Here is a 19,790-nt window from a genome sequence, read left to right as displayed (position 1 = left end):
CACACACACACACACACACACAGACCCTTTAATAGTAGGAACTTAATAACGACATGGCAGCAGCACGCCCACTCTGCCACAGCTCCAAGCTATAATGACTTGGCATTATGTTTGTTTACACTTGGCACTACCCATCTCTGCTTCTCCCTCTATGGGTGGTCAGAGTCAGGTCTCCGTGTGCTGACTTGTTCCTGATCACTCAAAACACTATTATACTTGTTCCCAATCACTCAAAACACTATTATACTTGTTCCCGATCACTCAAAACACTATTATACTTGTTATAGATCACTCAAAACACTATTATACTTGTTCCCGATCACTCAAAACACTATTATACTTGTTATAGATCACTCAAAACACTATTATACTTGTTCCCGATCACTCAAAACACTATTATACTTGTTATAGATCACTCAAAACACTATTATACTTGTTCCCGATCACTCAAAACACTATTATACTTGTTATAGATCACTCAAAACACTATTATACTTGTTCCCGATCACTCAAAACACTATTATACTTGTTATAGATCACTCAAAACACTATTATACTTGTTCCCGATCACTCAAAACACTTATGTTTGTGTGATCGACTGGATTTGAAAACGTGTCGCCTGTGCGCCACAAGACTGTGTTGGTCTGCTGAGCTGAAGACATGGCATTATCTCAGGGAGCTAACACAAGTCTTTAGGTCTCAGGCAAGGTTTCTCATCAAACAAGCATGGTTTACTGCAGCACAGGTCGTATAGGCTAGCTCAACTTCAGCATCACAGGTCGTATGGAGGTAGACCATTTCAAATGCACATACAGTGAGGGAAAAAGGTATTTGATCCCCCTGCTGATTTTGTACGTTTGCCCACTGACAAAGAAATGTTCAGTATATAATTTTAATGGTATGTTTATTTGAACAGTGAGACAGAATAACAACAAAAAAATCCAGAAATACGCATGTCAAAAATGTTATAAATTGATTTGCATTTTAAAAATCAGGGAAATAAGTATTTGACCCCTCTGCAAAACATGACTTAGACCCTTGTTGGCAATCACAGAGGTCAGGCATTTCTTGTAGTTGGCCACCAGGTTTGCACACATCTCAGGAGGGATTTTGTCCCACTCCTCTTTGCAGATCTTCTCCAAGTCATTAAGGGTTCGAGGCTGACGTTTGCAACTTGAACCTTCAGCTCCCTGCACAGATTTTCTATGGGATTAAGGTCTGGAGACTGGCTAGGCCACTCCAGGACCTTAATGTGCTTCTTCTTGAGCCACTCCTTTGTTGCCTTGGCCGTGTGTTTTGGGTCATTGTCATGCTGGAATACCCATCCACGACCCATTTTCAATGCCCTGGCTGAGGGAAGGAGGTTCTCACCCAAGATTTGACGGTACATGGCCCCGTCCATCGACCCTTTGATGCGGTGAAGTTGTCCTGTCCCCTTAGCAGAAAAACACCCCCAAAGCATAATGTTTCCACCTCCATGTTTGACGGTGGGGATGGTGTTCTTGGGGTCATAGGCAGCATTCCTCCTCCTCCAAACACGGCGAGTTGAGTTGATGCCAAAGAGCTCCATTTTGGTCTCATCTGACCACAACACTTTCTCCCAGTTCTCTTCTGAATCATTCAGATGTTCATTGGCAAACTTCAGAGGTGCCTGTATATGTGCTTTCTTGAGCAGGGGGACCTTGCGGGCGCTGCAGGATTTCAGTCCTGTACGGTGTAGTGTGTTACCAATTGTTTTCTTGGTGACTATGGTCCCAGCTGCCTTGAGATCATTGACAAGATCCTCCCGTGTAGTTCTGGTCTGATTCCTCACCGTTCTCATGATCATTGCAATTCCACGAGGTGAGATCTTGCATGGAGCCCTTTAAGAGTGTGCTCCTAATCTCAGCTCGTTACCTGTATAAAAAAAGACACCTAGGAGCCAGAAATCTTTCTGATTGAGAGGGGGTCAAATACTTATTTCCCTCATTAAAATGCAAATCAATTTACAACATTTCTGACATGCGTTTTTCTGGATTTATTTGTTGTTATTCTGTCTCTCACCGTTCAAATAAACCTACCATTAAAATTATAGACTCATCATTTCTTTGTCAGTGGGCAAACGTACAAAATCAGCAGGGGATCAAATACTTTTTTCCCTCACTGTAAGTGAAAATGACTCTGTAATCATATGGCCATTAACTGCACCTATTACAATAACTGCAGCCGTCTGCAGAACATAAACTGCTGTTGCTGATGTCACTGGTTGGAAATACTGATGGATTGGAAGGGAAGATCCGAGTATGGTTTAGAAGGAAAGAAAACTCCAGAAAAAAAAGGATAAAAACCAGTTAAGCATCACTGCCTTGGACAGTGGGGCATTTTTCCCCACTTCCCCACAAAGCACTTGGAAATAAAACAGTTTTACGCCTGGAGTGGAAAGAGGAGTTGAGAGGAGTGTGATTATGATGATGTCAGCGCTGCAGTGACAAATGGAGAGTTAAAGCTCATAGAGGCCAACGGAAGCCACTGGGTGGGACCCAAATGGCAGCCTATTCCCTATATAGTACACTACTTTAGATAGGGCCCTGGCACCCTATTCCCTATATAGTACACTACTTTAGATAGGGCCCTGGCACCCTATTCCCTACATAGTGCACTACTTTAGATAGGGAGACCTGGCACCCTATTCCCTATACAGTGCACTACTTTAGACCAGAGCCCTATGGGCAATAGGAAGCCGGTGGCTGGGTACATTAGAGACGGTAGGATAGATGGGAAATCCACACCGCTGCTTTCCCCTGAGTCATCACTCGCTTCGGAGGAGTGGACAGAGGGAAGGAAGAGGAATCATAACTTAAGACTTATTGAAGACTTCATAAACCCTTTATAAAAAAGGGGTATATAGATGTTTCAGAAACCCTTCATAAGCAAACATCTTGCTGTAAAGCATCTATGAAGCGCTTATGAAGCATTTAGGAACGATTCATGAACGCTCTATAAAGCCTTCATGATATGTTCTTTGTTTCAAGTGGGACAGAGGGATGGAAGAGGAGGAGATGGTTCTTACCTAGAATGGAGTGGACTCTGACTGATAGCTGAGTTCTCAGGATCAGGATGGGTTTCTTCCCTTTACTGTGGAGGAGAGAGAGAGAGAGGAGACTCTTTAGGAAATACAGAGGAGAGAGGGGAGAGAGAGAGAGAGAGAGAGAGAGAGAGAGAGAGAGAGAGAAGACTAGTCGAACCATAAAGAACTGACAGTATCCGTTACTCAATAACATCTCAGGTCATACGGTGAAATATCCATAGAGAGGATGTGGCTCAATACTTCCTACTGCCAGTGGAATGGTGCCTGAAGCACAGACTGCGTGTCAGTTCATTGTCAGTTTTAACAGCAAACCATTCCACATAGTAGCATGGCTGGTCTGGGGCTAGACAGTAGATATCCCATCCCAATAAACACAACCATGGCTGGGCTGGGACTAGACAGTAGATATCCCATCCCAATAAACACAACCATGGCTGGGCTGGGACTAGACAGTAGATATCCCATCCCAATAAACACAACCATGGCTGGTCTGGGACTAGACAGTAGATATCCCATCCCAATAAACACAACCATGGCTGGTCTGGGACTAGACAGTAGATATCCCATCCCAATAAACACAACCATGGCTGGTCTGGGACTAGACAGTAGATATCCCATCCCAATAAACACAACCATGGCTGGGCTGTGACCGCTTCAGCTGCTTGAACTGCTGGTCCAGCAGGGATTATATACTATGGAAAGTTCTGGAGGACAGCAGAGGAAAACAGCAGAGAGACTGGAGATGGAGAGGTATGGAGACTATGCTGTGTCAGGGAGTGTGTGTGTGTGTGTGTGTGTGTGTGTGGGGGGGGGGGGGGGGGGGGGGGAGTACTGTAAGTAAATATTCTTCTTATCTTAACGTCCTCATCACACTACCGGTCAAAACTTTTACAACACCTACGCATTCAAGGGTTTTTCTTAATTTTTTTTACTATTTTCTACACTGTAGAATAATAGTGAAGTCATCAAAACTATGAAATAACACATATGGAATCATGTAGTAACCAAAAAAGTGTTAAACAAAAAAGAATGCCAAGAGTGTGCAAAGCTGTCATCAAGGCAAAAGGGTGGCTATTTGAAGCGATTCTCAAATATAAAATACATTTTGATTTGTTTAACACTTTTTTGGTTACTACCTGATTCCATATGTGTTATTTCATACATTTACATTACATTTTAGTCATTTAGCAGACGCTCTTATCCAGAGCGACTTACAGTTAGTGAGTGCATACATTATTTTTTATACTGGCCCCCCGTGGGAATCGAACCCACAACCCTGGCGTTGCAAACGCCATGCTCTACCAACTGAGCTACCTCCCTTCCAGCCATTCCCTCCCCTACCCTGGACGACGCTGAGCCAATTGTGCGCCGCCCCATGGGTCTCCCATAGTTTTGATGTCTTCACTATTATTCTACAATGTAGAAAATAGTAAAAATAAAGAAAAACCCTTGAATGAGTAGATGTTCTAAAACTTTTGACCGGTAGTGTATACAAGCAGACTCACTCACATGACAATTAGCACCCTGCTGTTTTCCAGGTCATTCAAATGCCGTATTTCCTCTGTGCCAACCCAATCCCCCCTAACCCCCCTTCTCCACCATGTCTTCCTCCTTCCCTCCCTCCTCCCATGCAGACATTACACGTATTCCAGTTGTGTGACCACACAATGTTCCACACAAACGCTCCCTTGTCCCAGCTCTCCTGTGTTCTCCATGTTCATAAAGCCAGTTAACCAGGGGTGCGTCCCAAAATGGCAGCCTATTCCCTATACGGTGCACTACCTTTTGGCCAGAGCCCTATAGGCCCTAAAGTAGTGGGCTATAAAAGGGAAAAGGCTGGCATTTGGGAGGCAGACGAGGACTCCGGCTTCAACAACAACATAGGCGACATGTCCCAGTACTTCTAACAGGGGGAGAGCTGCTTCCAGATCAAAACACGCCACAGATGGCTGAACAGACAGCTATGTTTTTCACCGTCACCTTTTCACCTCAGAGTTGGTTCGGTCATTTTTAGGAGGCAGGGGCATTTGACCGGCCTGTGGATCTTCTCTCCCATTCATGTTCTCAGCCTGCTGCTGCTGCTTCCTGACTGAGGTGACGTGATGTTAGATATGAATGATCTGGGCTCCGGCCCCTCGGGGGAGGGGGAGGGGGTAGAGAAGGTCACAGCAGGACAAAACGAGTCTTTGTCTGCGTTCCAAATGGTACCCTAATCCCTTTAAAAAGTGTCCTACTCCCTCCCATAGGGCTCTAGCTAAAAGTAGTGTGCTATATAGAGAATAGGGTGCCATTTGGGATGCAGACAAACTCGTGTGAACTAGAAAAGGACAGACAGAAAGCTTGGTGAGGGTCAAATCAGATTCAAATCAGATTCAGGCACAAGTTAATGAACGGGGGCCCCATAGATTATAAACAGTGTTCGTTGCAGTAAGACAATCACAGTCTGTCTGGGGAGAAACGTACTGGATGTCTATTCGGATACTGAGGAAGAAGAAACTTAAAAACCATTAACACTAAGACACACTGGACAGAACCTTTTGAGTCTCAACCCACCGACAGACTCATATGGTCCCAGTCTCAACCCACCGACAGACTCATATGGTCCCAGTCTCAACCCACCGACAGACTCATATGGTCCCAGTCTCAACCCACCGACAGACTCATATGGTCCCAGTCTCAACCCACCGACAGACTCATATGGTCCCAGTCTCAACCCACCGACAGACTCATATGGTCCCAGTCTCAACCCACCGACAGACTCATATGGTCCCAGTCTCAACCCACCGACAGACTCATATGGTCCCAGTCTCAACCCACCGACAGACTCATATGGTCCCAGTCTCAACCCACCGACAGACTCATATGGTCCCAGTCTCAACCCACCGACAGACTCATATGGTCCCAGTCTCAACCCACCGACAGACTCATATGGTCCCAGTCTCAACCCACCGACAGACTCATATGGTCCCAGTCTCAACCCACCGACAGACTCATATGGTCCCAGTCTCAACCCACCGACACTCATATGGTCCCAGTCTCAACCCACCGACAGACTCATATGGTCCCAGTCTCAACCCACTGACAGACTCATATGGTCCCAGTCTCAACCCACCGACAGACTCATATGGTCCCAGTCTCAACCCACCGACAGACTCATATGGTCCCAGTCTCAACCCACCGACAGACTCATATGGTCCCAGTCTCAACCCACCGACAGACTCATATGGTCCCAGTCTCAACCCACCGACAGACTCATATGGTCCCAGTCTCAACCCACCGACAGACTCATATGGTCCCAGTCTCAACCCACCGACAGACTCATATGGTCCCAGTCTCAACCCACCGACAGACTCATATGGTCCCAGTCTCAACCCACCGACAGACTCATATGGTCCCAGTCTCAACCCCCCGACAGACTCATATGGTCCCAGTCTCAACCCACCGACAGAATCATATGGTCCCAGTCTCAACCCACCGACAGACTCATATGGTCCCAGTCTCAACCCACCGACAGACTCATATGGTCCCAGTCTCAACCCACCGACAGACTCATATGGTCCCAGTCTCAACCCACCGACAGACTCATATGGTCCCAGTCTCAACCCACCGACAGACTCATATGGTCCCAGTCTCAACCCACCGACAGACTCATATGGTCCCAGTCTCAACCCACCGACAGACTCATATGGTCCCAGTCTCAACCCACCGACAGACTCATATGGTCCCAGTCTCAACCCACCGACAGACTCATATGGTCCCAGTCTCAACCCACTGACAGACTCATATGGTCCCAGTCTCAACCCACCGACAGACTCATATGGTCCCAGTCTCAACCCACCGACAGAATCATATGGTCCCAGTCTCAACCCACTGACAGACTCATATGGTCCCAGTCTCAACCCACCGACAGACTCATATGGTCCCAGTCTCAACCCACCGACAGACTCATATGGTCCCAGTCTCAACCCACCGACAGACTCATATGGTCCCAGTCTCAACCCACTGACAGACTCATATGGTCCCAGTCTCAACCCACTGACAGACTCATATGGTCCCAGTCTCAACCCACCGACAGACTCATATGGTCCCAGTCTCAACCCACCGACAGACTCATATGGTCCCAGTCTCAACCCACCGACAGACTCATATGGTCCCAGTCTCAACCCACCGACAGACTCATATGGTCCCAGTCTCAACCCACCAACAGACTCATATGGTCCCAATCTCAACCCACTGACAGACTCATATGGTCCCAGTCTCAACCCACCGACAGACTCATATGGTCCCAGTCTCAACCCACCGACAGACTCATATGGTCCCAGTCTCAACCCACCGACAGACTCATATGGTCCCAGTCTCAACCCACCGACAGACTCATATGGTCCCAGTCTCAACCCACCGACAGACTCATATGGTCCCAGTCTCAACCCACCGACAGACTCATATGGTCCCAGTCTCAACCCACCGACAGACTCATATGGTCCCAGTCTCAACCCACCGACAGACTCATATGGTCCCAGTCTCAACCCACTGACAGACTCATATGGTCCCAGTCTCAACCCACCGACAGACTCATATGGTCCCAGTCTCAACCCACCGACAGAATCATATGGTCCCAGTCTCAACCCACTGACAGACTCATATGGTCCCAGTCTCAACCCACCGACAGACTCATATGGTCCCAGTCTCAACCCACCGACAGACTCATATGGTCCCAGTCTCAACCCACCGACAGACTCATATGGTCCCAGTCTCAACCCACCAACAGACTCATATGGTCCCAATCTCAACCCACTGACAGACTCATATGGTCCCAGTCTCAACCCACTGACAGACTCATATGGCCTTCATACGCTTCCCCCCCAGACTATTTTCATCCTGTGAGTTTAAAGGGGACTAGGTTGTCATTAACAATACTGAACTTGACACTTTTCCACTATAGCAACTAGCCGGTGGAGAACGTGTGTGTGTGTGTTTGTTTGCATGGGGCCATACGTCTGTCTGTCTGTCTGTCTGTCCGTGTGTGTGTGTGTGTGTGTGTGTGTGTGTGCGTGTTTCTGCCCCTTGTTCTCCCCCTGTGTCTCCTCTAGCTGAGAGAGATGTGAGGAGAGTGTGAAGAGATTTAGAGGGCCACTTCACAGGGACATGATGACTGACACGCCCGTCTGGACACAGAGAGAGAGACACAGAGGCACAGAGCACCATGTACCCAGCATCTCTCCTCACAGCTCCAGCTCCATGCTCTACACCACTGATTCCCAACCAGGGATATTATGACCCCTGGGGGGTACTTGAGATGACTCATGAGACCATAGACCTACTGGTCAAATGCACGAGGGGGTACTTCAGGGGTACTCAGGGCAAAGCAAAATTCAGTTGGGAACCACTGCTCTACACTGCCCTAGAATGTTCTACACTGCTCTAGAATGTTCTACACTGCTCTAGAGTGCTCTACACTACTATACACTGTTCTACACTGCTCTAGAATATTCTACACTGCTCTAGAATATTCTACACTGCTCTAGAATATTCTACACTGCTCTAGCTGGATAGCTACTGAAGCCCAGTAAAAAGGCACAACTTCATCTGGATCTGTTCAAAGGTCCTTTCATTCTGCATTTCACATCTAAAACTCCCACAATCTCTTAAATCAGTAAAGTCACTAACACCTACTCCCTCTCCAACTCTAACTCATACGTGTCATCGCTCCAGTCAGTGACACTTCCTATCTCAATAAAATGACTCACTTCATCCTGCAACACAGGCAAGCCCTGCTAAACTCAGCTATTAACTCAGCTTGGACAGAACAGACACAACCAGAGATACTGTAGCATCAATGACTAGGAACCCTGACCCTGACCCTCACTATGAAACACCCTGACTGGGTCTTCATGTTGTGTTGCTGTGTAACCCTATGACCTCCTGAAACACCCTGCTTGCGTCTTCATGTTGTGTTGCTGTGTAACCCTATGACCTCCTGAAACACCCTGACTGGGTCTTCATGTTGTGTTGCTGTGTAACCCTATGACCTCCTGAAACACCCTGACTGTGTCTTCATGTTGTGTTGCTGAGTAACCCTATGACCTCCTGAAACACCCTGACTGGGTCTTCATGTTGTGTTGCTGTGTAACCCTATGACCTCCTGAAACACCCTGACTGGGTCTTCATGTTGTGTTGCTGTGTAACCCTATGACCTCCTGAAACACCCTGACTGGGTCTTCATGTTGTGTTGCTGTGTAACCCTATGACCTCCTGAAACACCCTGACTGGGTCTTCATGTTGTGTTGCTGTGTAACCCTATGACCTCCTGAAACACCCTGCTTGCGTCTTCATGTTGTGTTGCTGTGTAACCCTATGACCTCCTGAAACACCCTGACTGTGTCTTCATGTTGTGTTGCTGTGTAACCCTATGACCTCCTGAAACACCCTGACTGGGTCTTCATGTTGTGTTGCTGTGTAACCCTATGACCTCCTGAAACACCCTGACTGTGTCTTCATGTTGTGTTGCTGTGTAACCCTATGACCTCCTGAAACACCCTGACTGTGTCTTCATGTTGTGTTGCTGTGTAACCCTATGACCTCCTGAAACACCCTGACTGGGTCTTCATGTTGTGTTGCTGTGTAACCCTATGACCTCCTGAAACACCCTGCTTGCGTCTTCATGTTGTGTTGCTGTGTAACCCTATGACCTCCTGAAACACCCTGACTGGGTCTTCATGTTGTGTTGCTGTGTAACCCTATGACCTCCTGAAACACCCTGACTGGGTCTTCATGTTGTGTTGCTGTGTAACCCTATGACCTCCTGAAACACCCTGACTGTGTCTTCATGTTGTGTTGCTGTGTAACCCTATGACCTCCTGAAACACCCTGACTGTGTCTTCATGTTGTGTTGCTGTGTAACGCTATGACCTCCTGAAACACCCTGACTGTGTCTTCATGTTGTGTTGCTGTATAACTCATGTGAATGTGAGTGTGTGTGAGAAAAGGTAAAACAGAGATGAGGAGAGAGGGAGGAAGGGAGAGGAGGAGGAGAGGTGGAGGAGGTGAAGGAGGAGAGGTGGGAGAGGAGGAGGAGGAGGAGAGTTTGAGGAGGAGGAGAAGGAGGAGAGGTGGAGGAGGAGAAGGAGATCTGGAGGAGGAGAGGTGGAGGAGGTGAAGGAGGAGAGGTGGGAGAGAGGAGGTGGAGAAGGAGAGGAGGAGAGGAAGAGGAGGAGGAGGAGGAGGAGGAGAGGTATCCTTACCCCACATCGTCATAGAGCTGTTCCACATCATCTTTCTGTTCCCCTAGGGATAGCTCCAGGTCCAGGTAGTTCCCATTGGAGGCCATCTGCAGAGCACACTCCTCCAACTGGGACGGAACAAATACAGGGACAGCCATGTCAGGGAGTGTAGACATATATTTACACAAAACAGGCATACTATACACAGTAAACATCAACATTAAGACAGATCGATTGAGATAGGAGAGACACATTATTTTGATATTTTAACATTGCCATCATTGTTCTAATGTAGAAAGATTAGCTTTCATCTAATTTGGAGGTTAGAATAAATATTCCCCAGTTTCTGGCATTGATGTCATCAGCTTGATAACACTGTTGCTGAGCCTTCTGCCGTGGTTCTAATGAGTCAGGATACAAATCCCCTTCACTTTCTATGGAATACACACACACACACACACACACACACACACACAGGCTACATGCTTTCTACACACACAGGTTACATACTTTCTACAGACATAGGTTACCTACTTTCTACAGACATAGGCTAAATGCATCAGGCTCTATACTTGAACGAGAAAAACAGCCTCACGACCTTTAAATACCAACCAATCCTGATCGTCTTGACAGAATCACAACAACGCCAACCAAGGGTAAAAGCAAGCGTACAACAATTAAGCACGTATCCAAACAATGCCAAAAGGAATGTATCTCCAGTAAGCGCCATGCTTTAGTGGGAGGAAGCCAGCATGTTTCTGCTCTCTCAACTCCTTATGCAACTGACTGACTTTACAACGACAGTAATGGAGTTGACAAGAGCACAACCTGATCTGGGACCAGGCTTGAACTATAGTGCCAGTGAAAAGTTTGGACACACCTACTCATTCAAGGGTTTTTCTTTATTTTTACTATTGTTTTTACATTGTAGAATAATAACATTTTTACATTTTAGTCATTTAGCAGACGCTCTTATCCAGAGCGACTTACAGTTAGTGCATACATTTATTTATTTTTTCATACCCCCTGTGGGAAACGAACCCACAACCCTGCCGTTGCAAACGCCATGCTCTATCAACTGAGCTACATCCCACCTATGAAATAACACATATGGAATCATGGTGTAACCTAAATATATGTTATATTTGAGATTCTTGAAAGTAGACACCCTTTGCCTTGATGACAGCTTTGCACACTCTTGGTATTCTCTCAACCAGCTTCATGAGGAATGCTTTTCCAACAGTCTTGATGGAGTTCCCACATATGCTGAGCACTTGTTGGCTGCTTTTCCTTCACTCTGCGGTCCAACGCATCCCAAACCATCTCAATTGGGTTGAGGTCAGGTGATTGTGGAGGCCAGGTCATCTGATGCAGCACTCCATCACTCTCCTTCTTGGTCAAATAGCCCTTACACAGCCTGGAGGTGTGTTGGGTCATTGTCCTGTTGAAAAACAAATGATAGTCCCACTAAGCGCAAACCAGATGGGATGGCGTATCGCTGCAGAATGCTGTGGTAGCCATGCTGGTTAAGTGTTCCTTGAATTCTAAATAAATCACTGACAGGGTCACCAGCAAAGCACCCCCACACCATCACACCTCCTCCTCCATTCTTCACGGTAGGAAGCACACATGTGGAGATCATCCGTTCACCTACTCTGTGTCTCACATAGACACGGCGGTTGGAACCAAAGGACAGATTTCTATCAGTCTCTCCTTCTTATTGATGTCCTTTAGTAGTGGTTTCTTTGCAGCAATTCGACCATGAAGGCCTGATTCACCCAGTCTCCTCTGAACAGTTGATGTTGAGATGTGTCTGTTACTTGAACTCTGAAGCATTTATTTGGGCTGCAATTTCTGAGGCTGGTAACTCAAATGAACTTAACCTCTGCAGCAGAGGTAACTCTGGGTCTTCCTTTCCTGTGGCGGTCCTCATGAGAGCCAGTTTCATCATAGCGCTTGATGGTTTTTGCGACTGCACTTGAAGAAACTTTAAAAGTTATTGAAATGTTCCGGATTGACTGACCTTCATGTCTTAAAGTAATGATGGACTGTCATTTCTCTTTGCTTATTTGAGCTGTTCTTGCCATAATATGGACTTGGTCTTTTACCAAATAGGGCTATCTTCTGTATACCCCCCCCTACCTTGTCACAACACAACTGATTGGCTTAAACGCATTAAGGAATTCCACAAATTAACTTTTAACAAGGCACAGCTGTTAATTGAAATGCATTCCAGGTGACTACCTCATGAAGCTGGTTGAGAGAATGCCAAGAGTGTGCAAAGCTGTCATCAAGGCAAAGGGTGGCTACTTTGAAGAATCTCAAATATAAAAAATATTTTGATTTGTTTAATATTACACTACTATAATACCATCCACACTATTCCAGTAGTGCCTGTGGCAGTGGCTTCAAATCAAATCAAATCAAGGGCTTCCCATCCCTTGCTGTGTCCCAAATGGCACCCTACTCCCTATATAGTGCACTACTTCTGACCAGCTCTACGGGCCCTGAGCTCTGTGGGGCCCTGAGCTCTACGGGCCCTCAACTGGCAGCTTCATTAAACAGTACCCGCAAAACACCAGTCTCAACGTCAACAGTGAAGAGGCCCACTCTGGGATGCTGACCTTCTAGGCAGAGTTGCAAAGAAAAAACCATATCTCAGACTGCCCATCTTAATCTTTTCTTTTTTTTTGGCCAGTCTGAGATATGGCTTTTTCTTTGCAACTCTGCCTAGAAGGTCAGCATCCCGGAGTCGCCTCTTCACTGTTGACGTTGAGACTGGTGTTTTGCGGGTACTATTTAATGAAGCTGCCAGTTGAGGACCTGTGAGGCGCCTGTTTCTAAAACTATTTGTCCTCTTGCTCAGTTGTGCACCGGGGCCTCCCACTCCTCTTTCTATTCTGGTTAGAGCCAGTTTGCGCTGTTCTGTGAAGGGAGTAGTACACAGTGTTGTACAAGATCTTCAGTTTCTTGGCAATTTCTCGCATGGAATAGCCTTCATTTCTCAGAACAAGAATAGACTGACGAGTTTCAGAAGAAAGTTATTTGTTTCTGGCCATTTTGAGCCTGTAATCGAACCCACAATTGCTGATGCTCCAGATACTCAACTAGTCTCAAGAAGGCCAGTTTTATTGCTTCTTTAATCAGCACAACAGTTTTCAGCTGTGCTAACATAATTGCAAAAGGGTTTTCTAATGATCAATTAGCCTTTTAAAATGATAAACTTGGATTAGCAAACAACGTGCCATTGGAACACAGGACTGATGGTTGCTGATAATGGGCCTCTGTACGGCTATGTAGATATTCCATTAAAAATCAGCCCTTTCCAGCTACAATAGCCATTTACAACGTTAACAATATCTACACTGTATGTTATTTTAATGGACAAAAAAAATAGCTTTTCTTTCGAAAACAAGGATATTTCTAAGTGCCCCCAAACTTTTGAACAGTAGTGTATATTAATAGGGTGGCATTTAGGAGGTAAGCCCTGTGTACGAGGCTGGTGCATTTAGGAGGTAAGCCCTGTGTACGAGGCTGGTGCATTTAGGAGGTAAGCCCTGTGTACGAGGCTGGTGCATTTAGGAGGTAAGCCCTGTGTACGAGGCTGGTGCATTTAGGAGGTAAGCCCTGTGTACGAGGCTGGTGCATTTAGGAGGTAAGCCCTGTGTACGAGGCTGGTGCATTTAGGAGGTAAGCCCTGTGTACGAGGCTGGTGCATTTAGGAGGTAAGCCCTGTGTACGAGGCTGGTGCATTTAGGAGGTAAGCCATGTGTACGAGGCTGGTGCATTTAGGAGGTAAGCCCTGTGTACGAGGCTGGTGCATTTAGGAGGTAAGCCCTGTGTACGAGGCTGGTGCATTTAGGAGGTAAGCCCTGTGTACGAGGCTGGTGCATTTAGGAGGTAAGCCCTGTGTACGAGGCTGGTGCATTTAGGAGGTAAGCCCTGCGTACGAGGCTGGTGCATTTAGGAGGTAAGCCCTGCGTACGAGGCTGGTGCATTTAGGGCTGGTATCTGGTAGAGGAGGCCATTCCACTGCAGCTTATCTTGTGTTTACAGATCCCACCCTTTCCTTGGGTATTAACTCCATTTAGACTAAACTGACATCCAGGGATCCAGGGATCCAGGGAGGAAGGGAGGAAGGGGGGAAGGGGGGGAGGGAGGAAGGGGGGAAGGGGGGGTCAGAAAACACTTTCCCATAATAAACTAATAATAAACTAACTAACAAACTAAAACTAAGAACAGAGCAAAACCCTCAAGTTATTACCTTATTATTATTATGTTGAAATAATACAACATTTTCCCACAACAAACTATAATGAACAGAGCAAAAAGTTATCCTCTTGCTGATCGGATACAAGACAAGTTTTGACATTTCCATGCTATCAGTTATTCAGATCTACTGTATCTCTCTAACTGCCCAGGAAGTATCTGTTTGTATCCCAAATGGTACCCTATTCCCTATATAGCGCACTACTTTAGACCAGAGAATGGCACCCTATTCCCTATATAGTGCACTAGTTTATACCAGAGAATGGCACCCTATTCCCTATATAGTGCACTACTTTAGACCAGAGAATGGCACCCTATTCCCTATATAGCGCACTACTTTAGACCAGAGAATGGCACCCTATTCCCTATATAGCGCACTACTTTAGACCAGAGAATGGCACCCTATTCCCTATATAGTGCACTACTTTAGACCAGAGAATGGCACCCTATTCCCTATATAGTGCACTACTTTAGACCAGAGAATGGCACCCTATTCCCTATATAGTGCACTACTTTAGACCAGAGAATGGCACCCTATTCCCTATATAGTGCACTACTTTAGACCAGAGAATGGCACCCTATTCCCTATATAGTGCACTACTTTAGACCAGAGAATGGCACCCTATTCCCTATATAGTGCACTACTTTAGACCAGAGAATGGCACCCTATTCCCTATATAGTGCACTACTTTAGACCAGAGCCCATAGGGTAGTGCACTATAAAAAGGGAATAGGGTACCATTTGGGATGCAGTGGCTCTCACCCCGGGGCAAGGGAGTGATTAGGTTGATTTGTAAAGGAATGTTTTTAAAGGAGACAAGTAGTCTCTAGTTTTGTATCATATACGGAGAGGAGAAACACAGGGTTAATACAGAGGGGTTGGAAGGGGTCAGGGTTAATACAGAGGGGTTGGAAGGGGTTAGGGTTAATACAGAGGGGTTGGAAGGGGTTAGGGTTAATACAGAGGGGTTGGAAGGGGTCAGGATTAATACAGAGGGGTTGGAAGGGGTTAGGGTTAATACAGAGGGGTTGGAAGGGGTCAGGGTTAATACAGAGGGGTTGGAAGGGGTTAGGGTTAATACAGAGGGGTTGGAAGGGGTTAGGGTTAATACAGAGGGGTTGGAAGGGGTTAGGGTTAATACAGAGGGGTTGGAAGGGGTTAGGGTTAATACAGAGGGGTTGGAAGGGGTTAGGGTTAATACAGAGGGGTTGGAAGGGGTTAGGGTTAATACAGAGGGGTTGGAAGGGGTTAGGGTTAATACAGAGGGGTTGGAAGGGGTTAGGGTTAATACAGAGGGGTTGGAAGGGGTTAGGGTTAATACAGAGGGGTTGGAAGGGGTTAGGGTTAATACAGAGGGGTTGGAAGGGGTCAGGGTTAATACAGAGGGGTTGGAAGGGGTTAGGGTTAATACAGAGGGGTTGGAAGGGGTTAGGGTTAATACAGAGGGGTTGGAAGGGGTCAGGGTTAATACAGAGGGGTTGGAAGGGGTTATGGTTAATACAGAGGGGTTGGAAGGGGTTAGGGTTAATACAGAGGGGTTGGAAGGGGTTAGGGTTAATACAGAGGGGTTGGAAGGGGTTAGGGTTAATACAGAGGGGTTGGAAGGGGTTAGGGTTAATACAGAGGGGTTGGAAGGGGTTAGGGTTAATACAGAGGGGTTGTAAGGGGTTAGGGTTAATACAGAGGGGTTGGAAGGGGTTAGGGTTAATACAGAGGGGTTGGAAGGGGTTAGGGTTAATACAGAGGGGTTGGAAGGGGTCAGGGTTAATACAGAGGGGTTGGAAGGGGTCAGGGTTAATACAGAGGGGTTGGAAGGGGTTAGGGTTAATACAGAGGGGTTGGAAGGGGTTAGGGTTAATACAGAGGGGTTGGAAGGGGTTAGGGTTAATACAGAGGGGTTGGAAGGGGTTAGGGTTAATACAGAGGGGTTGGAAGGGGTCAGGGTTAATACAGAGGGGTTGGAAGGGGTTATGGTTAATACAGAGGGGTTGGAAGGGGTTAGGGTTAATACAGAGGGGTTGGAAGGGGTTAGGGTTAATACAGAGGGGTTGGAAGGGGTTAGGGTTAATACAGAGGGGTTGGAAGGGGTTAGGGTTAATACAGAGGGGTTGGAAGGGGTTAGGGTTAATACAGAGGGGTTGGAAGGGGTTAGGGTTAATACAGAGGGGTTGGAAGGGGTTAGGGTTAATACAGAGGGGTTGGAAGGGGTTAGGGTTAATACAGAGGGGTTGGAAGGGGTTAGGGTTAATACAGAGGGGTTGGAAGGGGTTAATACAGAGGGGTTGGAAGGGGTTAATACAGAGGGGTTGGAAGGGGTCAGGGTTAATACAGAGGGGTTGGAAGGGGTTAATACAGAGGGGTTGGAAGGGGTTAGGGTTAATACAGAGGGGTTGGAAGGGGTCAGGGTTAATACAGAGGGGTTGGAAGGGGTTAATACAGAGGGGTTGGAAGGGGTTAGGGTTAATACAGAGGGGTTGGAAGGGGTTAGGGTTAATACAGAGGGGTTGGAAGGGGTTAGGGTTAATACAGAGGGGTTGGAAGGGGTTAGGGTTAATACAGAGGGGTTGGAAGGGGTTAGGGTTAATACAGAGGGGTTGGAAGGGGTTAGGGTTAATACAGAGGGGTTGGAAGGGGTTAGGGTTAATACAGAGGGGTTGGAAGGGGTTAATACAGAGGGGTTGGAAGGGGTTAGGGTTAATACAGAGGGGTTGGAAGGGGTTAATACAGAGGGGTTGGAAGGGGTTAGGGTTAATACAGAGGGGTTGGAAGGGGTTAGGGTTAATACAGAGGGGTTGGAAGGGGTTAGGGTTAATACAGAGGGGTTGGAAGGGGTTAGGGTTAATACAGAGGGGTTGGAAGGGGTTAGGGTTAATACAGAGGGGTTGGAAGGGGTTAGGGTTAATACAGAGGGGTTGGAAGGGGTTAGGGTTAATACAGAGGGGTTGGAAGGGGTTCGGGTTAATACAGAGGGGTTGGAAGGGGTTAGAGACCTTTAGACAGAAAAACGTATTTGACTACAATGCACATTTTGACTTAATCAACAACCTTCAGTAAACTAGAGAAGATTAAACTGCCCTTGATCATTGATTGATCATTGAGCCTTGATCAACCGTCTGTAATCATTCACCTGCACGTTCAAGTTTAGATGACTTTCCCAAGGTAAGTTATTCATTTATATTCATTTATCAAAGCAACCTTCTTTTTGAAATATAATAATAATAATAATAATAATAATAATAATAATAATAATATGCCATTTAGCAGACGCTTTTATCCAAAGCGACTTACAAGTCATGCGTGCATACATTTTTGTGTATGGGTGGTCCCGGGGATTGAACCCACTACCCTGGCGTTACACGCGCCGTGCTCTACCAGCTGAGCTACAGAGGACCACAATAACTGGACTGTCAATAACGTACTGGTAGGCTACTTTTGACAAGGATATCCCCTCTTGTGCATAACATGGCCATGGACTTCAGCCAGTCAACCACCATGGGGGATCACACCTGTGTAGCTAGGCTGCTGGTGGCTCCAGCATATTCTCAACGCACCAATTCGTTTTGGAAAGAGGATGAGGCTGTCCAATTTAAAAAAAACTTACCTTCAGCGGTGCCTCCAGGAGTTTGTGAACCCCGGCTATCTGCTCACTCAAGGCGAGGTTTTCATCCAGATCATAGGGCGGCGGTCTTCGTGGCTCCGGGAAGTTGGTGCAGACGAAAGGGTCGGAGTCCTCCAAGTACTGCACTCGGCAGGTTATAGTGGCCATGGTTTTTCCTCAGCCGGATAGGATACAGTGGATCTGCTGTCAGTCGCGGCGTAGGGCTGTGGCCCTGTGGATATATTCCCCTTGTCCTAAACTCCCATTTAAATACAGAAAAGTTGACGCACTCTCTCACTATCTCAGCGGTGAAGGGAAACTGCCGCTGTGCAGAGCACTACAGCGGACTACCCCCTTGCGACCGTGTGACGTCAGGTATCAGGAAGCGGCGTGGAACTGCTGGAATTTATAAATGAGTGACTCACGCGATGGAAATAGACAGAGCTGCAGCCTGCACAGAAGTTCAACTGAGACGATTCGTAATGCTAATTCGGCGGAAAACATAAAGTTACTAAACACTTGGGAGAAAAAAATGGTGGAATCGATTATTGATAGTCTAACTAGGTATGCTAATGTTTTTGCTAATTTGATAATTATCACCCGCCAATTAAGACTGTTAATGTTAGATCCATTCCCAAGTAATTAGGATAAACAATGACAATGATAGAGCGCTCTCTGCTGGAATGACTGTAAAGTGTACATTTAATCTGCCCTGTGGGCCTACTGCTGTGCAAAAAAAGTGACAATGGACTAAAAAATATATCTGTATGCTCTAAATCTGACGATGAAGCTTAAAGGCAAAGGGACTTAACACAACTTCAACAGCTTATCAAAAGAAAGTGAGGGTAAAGTTTGTGTTAACAGAGTTGGCTAACTTCACTCTGAGAATAAAGTCTGTATGACTGTAAGGAAGTGCAACAGACAAAGGAAGTCTATGAGTTGTGGTGTGGTGGGTTGTATTGTATTTGTCTTAAAAATTCTGAATATATATATATATCCTGGACACTTCTAAGAAAATCATTGACCCTTGAACACACACGGTCATCATTGCTGTTACTATGTATTACTTTTTGTCTAAGCTGTTCAACCATGTCACTATTCACAGTATTCTCTCTATTCTTACTGTGTATATATTTATAGTCTTCTTTTTACTATTTTGTATTACTTATTTTGTGGGTATTGTTTATAATGTGTAATACACTGTTGAGGAAAGGAGAGGGGATACCTAGTCAGTGTTGAGGAGAGGGGATACCTAGTCAGTGTTGAGGAGAGGGGATACCTAGTCAGTGTTGAGGGGATACCTAGTCAGTGTTGAGGAGAGGGGATACCTAGTCAGTGTTGAGGAGAGGGGATACCTAGTCAGTGTTGAGGAGAGGGGATACCTAGTCAGTGTTGAGGAGAGGGGATACCTAGTCAGTGTTGAGGAGAGGGCATACCTAGTCAGTGTTGAGGAGAGGGGATACCTAGTCAGTGTTGAGGAGAGGGGATACCTAGTCAGTGTTGAGGAGAGGGGATACCTAGTCAGTGTTGAGGAGAGGAGATACCTAGTCAGTGTTGAGGAGAGGGGGTACCTAGTCAGTGTTGAGGAGAGGGGATACCTAGTCAGTGTTGAGGAGAGGGGATACCTAGTCAGTG

At 46.4% G+C, this 19,790-nt stretch overlaps 1 protein-coding gene across 1 annotated transcript in view; it reads right to left on the bottom strand.

Annotated features, from left to right (window-relative positions):
• LOC311123116 (FH1/FH2 domain-containing protein 1-like) overlaps positions 1 to 18,457 on the bottom strand; it is a gene marked incomplete at its 3' end in the record, with an annotated part of 106,332 nt that extends 87,875 nt beyond the window's left edge. Inside the window, exons 1-3 of the mRNA XM_084197393.1 lie at positions 18,159 to 18,457; positions 10,309 to 10,415; positions 3,050 to 3,114 (exon numbers count right to left, since the gene is read on the bottom strand). Of these exons, the coding sequence (XP_084053519.1) occupies positions 3,050 to 3,114; positions 10,309 to 10,415; positions 18,159 to 18,323 (337 nt within the window). The remainder of the gene's footprint in view (positions 1 to 3,049; positions 3,115 to 10,308; positions 10,416 to 18,158) is intronic.
• Between the last annotated feature and the right edge of the window lie 1,333 nt (positions 18,458 to 19,790).

The sequence above is a fragment of the Coregonus lavaretus genome, assembly GCF_964263955.1.
Source record: "Coregonus lavaretus genome assembly, contig: HAP1_SCAFFOLD_686, whole genome shotgun sequence".
In the NCBI taxonomy this organism is placed as follows: domain Eukaryota; kingdom Metazoa; phylum Chordata; class Actinopteri; order Salmoniformes; family Salmonidae; genus Coregonus; species Coregonus lavaretus.
The sequence above is the reverse complement of the archived record's forward strand: the minus strand, read 5'-3'. Positions and strand labels throughout refer to the sequence as shown.